Below are 8,845 nucleotides of genomic sequence, written 5' to 3'. Positions count from 1 at the left end.
AATTACTACCTTGAATGATAATGACATTGGGAACTTATTAAGATTGTCTGATGAGCTATAAATACTCTGAATTTTGAACCCAGACTCTCAAAAGGGTGTGTGATAGAATGCGGTTACTTTTGATAAACTATGACTAAGTTAGAAAAGATTGTTGTAGAAGAATCATTAGATTAGATGTCAAAAAATCTGGGTTCCTGACTTGGGTATTCCACAAAAAAGCTATATAACATTGTGTGTATGTGTATGTGTGGGCATAGGCACTCAGTTTTGTCTGACTCTTTGCAATCCATGGACTGTAGGTCTCCAGGCTTCTTTGTCCACAGGATTCTCCAGGCAAGAATACTGGAGTAAGCTGCCATCTCCCACTCTAGGGGATCTTTCCAACCCAGGGATCGAACCTGTGTCTCTTATGTCTCCTGCATGGGCAGGTGGTTCTTTACCACTAGCACCAGCTGGAAGCCCATATAGCATTGTACCCATTGCTTAATCTGTGTTTTAATTCTCTCATCAATAGATAAAAGTTTAATTAATTTCATTCAATTGGTCTTACATGGCTTCCCAGGTAGGACTAGTGGTAAAGAATCCACCTGCCAACGCAGAAGACCTAAGAGACTTGGGTTCGATTCCTGGGTTGGGAAGATCCCTTGGAGAAGGGCATGGCAACCCACTGCAGTATTCTTGCCTGGAAAATTCCATGGACAGAGGAGTCTGGTGGGCTATAGTCCATGGGTTGCAAAGAGTCAGACACTGACTGAGTGGAAATGCACACACACATACAAATGGTCTAACAGTTCATCAACAATTAAATTGAAAGTGAAAAAATTTAAAGCTCTGCAATCAGATTGAAATCTACCTTTCCAAATTGATGGCCTAAAATTCATCAGTTCCCAACCAGCCTGCCTCGTGCTTTGTGTGATGGCATCTGCCCTGTCTTCTGCTGAGATTTTCTCCCTCCTCATCCCACCTCTTTAATTCTTAACCACCCTTCAAGACCCATACTCATATGTCCATTTCCTTGAAGCCTCCCAAACCACATACACTGGAAGCTTCTGAGTAGTGTGTATGTGAACCCCTCAAAGACAGAGTACGATAGAGGTGCTATCCCCAACATCCTTTGCAAGGATTACAGCACAGAGTGAAGTGAATGTTGTGTCTTTCTGCCTCCCTTAACCCCTCAGGCTTTAGAGCCTTCATTCTACTCAACCCAAGATCCCAAGATTTCAAAGAACTGAAGAGCCTGCAGCTGTCTGTCCCACAGGTTAGTCACTGACTAGGCGGAGGTATCTGGTGCCTGTTTCCTCATATTTCTTTCGGTGTTTGTTTTCGGTCACACCACGTGGCTTGCGTGATCTTAGTTCCAGGGACTGAATCTGCACCCACAGCAGTAAAATCTCGGAGTCCTAACTGCTGGGCCTCCAGAGAATTCCCCGTCCTCACATTTGTTTTGAACATTCACAGTGGGCTTGATTTGCTTGGGGAGTATTTGGAATGGGGTATGGCTGGGCTTTTCTGTCAGCTGGTCTCCCTGTTTCACTGTTAACATGCATGGCCCTCAGGAAGACAACTGAAGAGACTGTGAATTGAGAATTTATACTAATCTAGTTTAAATAACCTTTGACTTTCTCATTACCAATATCTTTGTGGCTTCGGCAAAGTCACAAAAATAGCTGGAACATGTGCTAAAACCACGATTTTCAGTGTTATTATAGAAACTAATCTTCACAAGCTGTATTCTCCAATCCATTTCTCACTAATGTGGACCTAAACCTAATCACACTAATGAAATGACAGAGGATGAGATGGTTGGATGGCATCACCAACTCGATGGACATGAGTTTGAGCAACCTCTGGGAGTTGGTGATAGAGAGGGAACCCCGGCATGCTGCAGTTAATGGGATCGCAGAGTCAGACATAATGGAGCAACTGAACTGAACTGAAAACCTAATCTGCTTTTCAGATATAAACTATCTTCATGATTCTGTCCCAAAGGGTAAAATCAAAATTTAATATTGTAGCTCCCAGCTAAAAGTCACGCTGATGAACGGATGTGGTGCTGTGATATTACAAAGCTCATGGTATCAAGGCCATCAGTATACAAGCTCACAGACTGAGTAAGCAAACCTTGGCCCCATCCCACTCCTTCCCCAAACCCCAAACAGAAATAAGAAATGCTTGCTTTTGTAGGTTGCAAGTCCTGATCTGGTTTATTTATAAAGCAATAAATATTAGAAGCACAAATAAATTGCACGTGTGTAAACAAACTGTACAATGATTGATGAGAGATGAGGGAGGGTGGTTCAGAAGACTCCAAAAAGCATCATACCATCATCCTGAATGTAATGTAGACTAAGAGAGAAGGCACCTTAGAAGCACTTGCGGTGGACGATGGAGGGGCCTGCCTCATCATACTCTTGCTTGCTGATCCACATCTGCTGGAAGGTGGACAGGGAGGCCAGGATGGAGCCCCCAATCCAGACAGAGTACTTACGCTCAGGAGGAGCAATAATCTGCAGAAGGAAAGCAAAAACTGCCAGTGAACTCTGAGGTTCCAAGCAACAGAGTAAGCAACATGGTGGGGAGAGTCACAGAAAATACACCGGTGATCAAGTCACTGTAACGTGATACAAATGAATAAGCCCAGTAATCCTACAAATGAATATGGTTGACTCATAATGAAAGCATTTTTCTCTATTTCATCATTTCATGATCAAAGACTCTGTAAAATAGAAGTTTCTCACTTCTCTGAACCAGAGAATATGTGGCAATAAGCTATAGGCATGGTGAAGCCTAGCCTGAAAGTTGGGGTCTTTTAAAATATGTTCAAAGATTTAGATTTTTTTTTTCTCAAAGATTTATTTTTATCCACTGCTCTAAAGTGTTTTAAAATCTCCTATCTTGGGGAAAGTGCCAGTAAAGTCAGAAAAGGTGCTATAAAAGCAAAAGGTTTCTGTGAGACAGGAAGCTATTTCTGTGAGGGGAAAGGAGTTAGGAATTCTGCTTGGTTGCCCCCACCCCACCACAGAAGTTCTTTACCTTGATTTTCATGGTGCTGGGAGCCAGGGCAGTGATTTCCTTTTGCATGCGATCAGCAATACCAGGGTACATGGTGGTGCCTCCGGATAAGACATTGTTGGCATACAGGTCCTTGCGAATATCAATGTCACATTTCATGATGCTGTTGTAAGTCGTTTCATGGATGCCAGCTGATTCCATACCTATGAACAAGTTTTAAAAAAGTCACAGTGCATTCAGGCCATGGGGCCAGGGTGGAGGGAAGAGAACAAGACTCCTCTGTGTTGGTAAACTGTCACCATTTGTCTCTGAAACATATGCTCCTCTATAAGATACACTGCAGAGTTTTGTGGAACAGGTGTCTTAAAAGTGCTGAGAGTAATCTACAACAGACTGCCAAGACACAAACAACTGCTTTTAGCACCTGTCTGGAGGGAACACTCGCTGTACCCATCAGACCCATGGAGATGTAATAGAAAAGCATGAGACACACATTCATGTGAAATGAATGTCATTCTTATTTATGGACAAAAATAAGACACTGACAAGCTTCCTCTTGGAAATCCCTGCTTAGGAAAGATGTTCAGTGACACATGAGTATCCAGTTATTACCATAAGTAGGATTGTTGTCACACTTAATAATGAATGACTTGGAAGTAAGGTCTAGCTACTTGGTGATGGAATATACCAGAATCAGTCAGCACTCTTGAGTCATCGTCTCTTCCTTGCAGATATGGATTATTCAGTTACTACTCTATCTCATTCCTCGTTTCAAGATGAAGCCGGTATGTCACCCTTTATCGTATCATTGCTGCAGAGGAGGAATGGCCATCCCAGCAAAAGCCACTGGGACCTGAGGCTGAACTGTGTGGGTCTCCCAGCTATGACTACTTTCTACACAAGGGCCCCTTAATCATTGTTGATTATAATAGATTTTTCTCTGGAAGCCCCAAGCTGTGTTTCTGCACCAGACCAGACAACTCACCAATGAAGGAGGGCTGGAAGAGCGTCTCAGGGCAGCGGAAGCGCTCATTGCCAATAGTGATGACTTGGCCATCAGGCAGTTCATAGCTCTTCTCCAGAGAGGAGGAAGAAGCAGCCGTAGCCATCTCATTCTCAAAATCCAGAGCAACATAGCACAGCTTCTCTTTAATGTCACGAACAATCTCTCGTTCAGCTGCAGAAATAAAGAGGGTCACAGGTAAGCTTTGAAGAATGACATCAGCTTTGGAGAGGTAGGTGGGTTCACTGGTGGAGGAGAAAACCAGACACCTACTGTGGCAGATGAAACACACACAGACTCACCGGTGGTGACAAAGGAGTAGCCACGCTCAGTGAGGATCTTCATGAGGTAATCCGTGAGATCCCGACCAGCTAGATCCAGACGCATGATGGCGTGGGGCAAGGCATAGCCCTCATAGATGGGGACGTTGTGGGTCACACCATCCCCAGAGTCCAGAACAATGCCTATCAGAGGAAGTAGGCAAAAACAAGGTAAGTCTCTGAGGACACCACTGCTTTTGCCATGCCAAAGCCTACTTCCACTCTTGGCTAAGAGATACTAGCACTGGGCAAAGATCCAGATAAAATTAGATCCCTTAGACGTGAAGAATAAAAATAAGCATAATGAATGCTAAGCCTAAAGCCAGCAACAGCTCATCCTTTTAAATATTGTGGTAGAAGAATTTCCTCAGGAGAGTTTCAAATGACCGTCCCTCTTACCAGTCATTAGCACATCATGCAAGCCTCCAGGTGTGTTTTTTTGTTTTTGTTTTTCCTCACATCTAACTTACACGTTTCTCTCTTTTTTGACTCAGACCTTGTAGGGAATGTAGGTTCTCTCTGCGTTCGTCTCTACTGGAGATGTTTGCCCAGGGTCTGCGATAACGTGAACACACACCAACGATTGCTGCATTCCAGGTTACTAGTTTGTGCAGAGTCTCAATATCTGACATCACATATTTTAGGCAAGGAAAGGCTCTAACTCCATATTCTTTCCACTCTTAGAAATAAGCGTGCTCAGGGTACTACTGTTACCTCTCTCTCTTGGCACAGACACCTTCCCAGAGAGTGTGAGGAAAGACATCACTCTTTTTTCATTGGGGAAACTGATTCACAGTAAGGTCAGTGATTTGGGAGTGTAATTAAGAGTGTAATTAACCAGAGACTATCTCATAATCACACACCTTACAATCCAAACACACCTGTGGTACGGCCAGAAGCATACAGGGACAGCACCGCCTGGATGGCCACATACATGGCGGGGACATTGAAGGTCTCAAACATGATCTGAGTCATCTTCTCACGGTTGGCCTTGGGGTTCAGTGGAGCCTCAGTGAGCAGAGTGGGGTGCTCCTCTGGGGCCACACGGAGCTCATTGTAGAAAGTATGGTGCCAGATCTTCTCCATGTCATCCCAGTTGGTGATGATGCCGTGTTCAATGGGGTACTTGAGAGTCAGGATACCTCGCTTGCTCTGGGCTTCATCACCTACATAGGAATCCTTCTGACCCATACCCACCATGACTCCCTACAAGAAGAAAGAGATTCGAAAATCAAGCTTCCTCCATGTCAGGAATGTATTCAACGCCTAATTAGTCTAACTGCCCAAATCAAGGGGCATCTTATGAATACCAGAAATAATAAACAATAGTTTACCCCAATTCAGAAATATCATTTAAAATCAGTCCTGTACCTTTTCTCTACCCCACCCTCAGAAGGCATAATTCTGTTGTTTAGACTATAACTGGGGGTGAGGAGGAAAGAAGCTATTTCACTGAAGAAGCAGAGCTTCATCTCATTTTTAAATTGCCATAATGTCTTCATTAAATTATTAAGCTTATCACCTATGTCAACTGGAATATAAATGACTATACTGTGGAATGATTGCATTAATGACACATTGTATGTCTCCTCAGAAAAGATTTTGGCATTCATCAAGTGAACCTAAAAAGGACAGATATGCCATTATCATTGTGTCTGTGAAATCCAGCTTACCCAGAGTGTCCTGGAGTACCCATGGTCACCCACATTGAGGAACCCCGCTTTTCTCCCTGGCAGTCTGTCTGGCCAGGCATTGTGGCACAGCCAGAGAGCATGGTATCTCTTTTAATAAACAAGGTGGTATGTCACTATCACTATGCACTTACTGCCTCTGTCATGCCTGGCTTCTAAAAATGCAATGGCCAGGAAGCAGATAGATTACATCTTTGGGGAGCCCTATACACTGGCTGTGAACAAGAGGGAGCATTGTGGCTTGGCCCCTGGTTGGTTGGGAGATGTTGTATAATGAGTTTTGAACAGGACTGAAAAAAAAAAGGCCAAGGAGTAAGGTGAAATGTATAAGAGGAAGAGAAGACTGAGAGAAGCTGCTGCCTTTTCACACCAGGGAGCTGGACCCTTGGTGAGCTGTGTCCTTGAAGCGGACTGGGGTGGGGTGTGGAATGCACATTTCCTGGTATGTTGGCGGGTGTAAGTTGTTACTTGTCAGGTCGGATTTGAAGCTGTCATCTTTTCCTATCTAACCTGAAGAGTTCACGAAACAGGAGAGTTGCTGGGCTGAAGAGGTGGCAGGAGAGGGGTGTGTAATGGGGCTGGGGACTACGAAGCGGGGTGCAGGTTACCTGGTGGCGCGGGCGGCCCACGATGGAGGGGAAGACGGCGCGGGGCGCGTCGTCGCCCGCGAAGCCGGCCTTCACCAGCCCGGAGCCGTTGTCGCACACCAGGGCGGTGGTCTCCTCATCGTCGCACATCTTGGCACAGCTTCAGCGGGGTCTGCAGGTGGAGCAGAGCAAGGCGGCCCAAGTTCAATGCCTGCGGAGCTGGCCTGGTCCGCTCCCCCGGAGGAGGGGACAGAGCAGAGGGGGGTCCGCGGGCGGGAGTCGGGGGCGGGGGACGCCTGCCATCTCCCTTCCCCTGGGGCAGAAAAAGAGTGAGAAGACGCTGCGGAGCAGGGGGAGAAGACCCGGACAAGCTCCCCGGCCCGCAGGCTCACCCTCTGCCCCAGGGCAAGAGGGACAGTCATCCCTTAGAAGGTCCTCCCCAGCCCTTCACACTTTCGCCTTTTCACAAACTGGGAACCCACTACGGCTTCATCCACACTCCCATCCATGCTCCAGCCCCAGGGGGAGAGGAAAGCACAAGACAACAGGGACCCCCAGTGGGGCGCAAGGCTCCCCCTCTGCGAGCCCCTCTCCTGTGAAGACCGAGACCCAGGACAAAAGAAGTCGGAACCAAATGGAAAGTTTGGTCTTAAAAGAAGAAAAGTAATGGAGCAGCGGGAGCGCGGGGCACCGGCTCCGGGCGCGGGGCGGAGGGAGGCGCGGAGGCGGGCGGCGCTGACTCACGGTCCGCGGGGCGGGATCTGCTCGGTTGCTCAGACGGCGGCAGGCGCTAGTGCCCCGCGCGCGGCGCGCGGCTTTATAGTGCGCTGATGGACGGGGTCAGTTGGAGCGACCGGGGGCAGGGGTGGGGGGCCCGGTCGGCCACCTTGCCTTATTTGGTCGCCTTCGCACCACTGAGGAGCGCCGAGGCCATTCATGGAGCCAAGGGCAGGGGAGAGTATCAGCCAGGGGGCCCCCAGACCATGTAAGGAAGGGGAGGGGGCAACCAGGGGGATGGCCAAATAGGGAGCTGGGGAGGGGCAGACCGTGGAGGGTAGGGGGCAGGGGAAGACTGAGTGACGCCAGACCACCCCTCCCCCTTCTTGGGTGGGGGTGCTCCCTGGGTGTGCTCCGAGCTGGTTCCGCCGCAGCCCCGCCAGCCTAAGAGACAATAAGCCACATACAAGTGGGAAGGCTTGGCGCCCTGCCCTCTGCTGAGGGGTCCTAACAGCTGGGCCAGGGCAGCGAGGGAGTGACGGCAGCTTCTCATCCTCTGGCTCTGGGAGCTGGAGGAGCCGAGCCCTGGGAATCCTCATGGGCCCTAACGATACCCCAGCAGCACAACTGGGGGCCAGAAAAGGGGCTCATGGCGCAGAACACCCTCCTGGGCTAGTCCCCACCAACCTGCATGACAGCTCAGAGATCTGTACTCTTCTGCGGCAGAAAGCCGAGATTAACCAAGGCCACCTTGGTCCCCGATTTATGCTTGGCTCCAGGGGCTGGTTAGGGAAGAGGCCAGACAAAGCTGCTCTGAGAGCTTGCCCAGTCTTGCTGGGGAACAAAGCAGGTGTACCCCGGCCCAGACATCAGGTGGCTTTCCTCCATGTCTCCAGGGTTTTGCTCAAACTCAGACTCCTGTCTTTAGGCCAGAAAAGGACTCCTTGCTGTAAAAGTGAATGAAGGAGCAAATGCCAAAGGTGGCTTGTCCATTAGCTGGTGGATGAAGGTTTCCCTGGTGGCTCAGACGGTAAAGAATCAGCCTGTAATACAGGAGACCTGCGTTCAATCCCTGGGTTGGGAAGATGCCCTGGAGAAGGGAATGGCAACCCACTCCAGTATTCTTGCTGGGAGAATTCCATGGACAGAGGAGCCTAGTGGGCTATAGTCCATGGTGTCAGAAAGAGTCGGACACCACTAAGTGACTAACACATGCACATAGGGGAACATCCATAAACTGAGGGCCAAGGCCTTTACTCCAGGTGAAGATAAGACTGAAAGAGAACTATTCTTGTCAAGAAGATAACAGCAACTTCAACCAATGAACATACGTAAGAGATATCATCATGATCAGCATGAATTAGAAAAGCAGAGTTTCAGGCCCCACCCCAGAACTACTGAAGCAGAAGCTGCTTTCTAGCAAGACGCTTAGTTGATTCATATGTATGTCGATGCGTAAAAAACCCAGGTATAAACGATATCAGCTCCTTTGTGGAGGATCTTGGGATTTTGGAG

The 8,845-nt window shown here is 48.0% G+C and overlaps 1 protein-coding gene across 1 annotated transcript; it reads right to left on the bottom strand.

The window, feature by feature from the left end:
* Positions 2,177-7,581, bottom strand: ACTC1 (actin, alpha, cardiac muscle 1). Its single transcript, XM_013966952.2, has 7 exons — positions 7,358-7,581; positions 6,635-6,785; positions 5,217-5,541; positions 4,318-4,479; positions 3,998-4,189; positions 3,034-3,215; positions 2,177-2,507 (listed from the first exon to the last, which is right to left on the bottom strand). The coding sequence occupies exons 2-7, from the start codon at positions 6,761-6,763 to the stop codon at positions 2,364-2,366; spliced, it is 1,134 nt and encodes a 377-aa protein (XP_013822406.2). The 5' UTR covers positions 6,764-6,785; positions 7,358-7,581; the 3' UTR covers positions 2,177-2,363.

The sequence above is a fragment of the Capra hircus genome, chromosome 10 (genome assembly GCF_001704415.2).
Source record: "Capra hircus breed San Clemente chromosome 10, ASM170441v1, whole genome shotgun sequence".
In the NCBI taxonomy this organism is placed as follows: Eukaryota; Metazoa; Chordata; class Mammalia; order Artiodactyla; family Bovidae; genus Capra; species Capra hircus.
This window is presented reverse-complemented; position numbering and strand designations above follow the sequence as displayed.

Excerpts from the sequence above, each read along its gene's own strand:
- ACTC1 (XM_013966952.2), bottom strand. The coding sequence starts at position 6,763 with ATGTGCGACGATGAGGAGACCACCGCCCTGGTGTGCGACAACGGCTCC. Across the intron at positions 4,480-5,216 it reads TGCTTCTGGCCGTACCACAG|GCATTGTTCTGGACTCTGGG; the intron begins GTGTGTTTGGAT and ends TTCCTCTGATAG. Across the intron at positions 3,216-3,997 it reads CTTCCAGCCCTCCTTCATTG|GTATGGAATCAGCTGGCATC; the intron begins GTGAGTTGTCTG and ends ACTTGTTCATAG.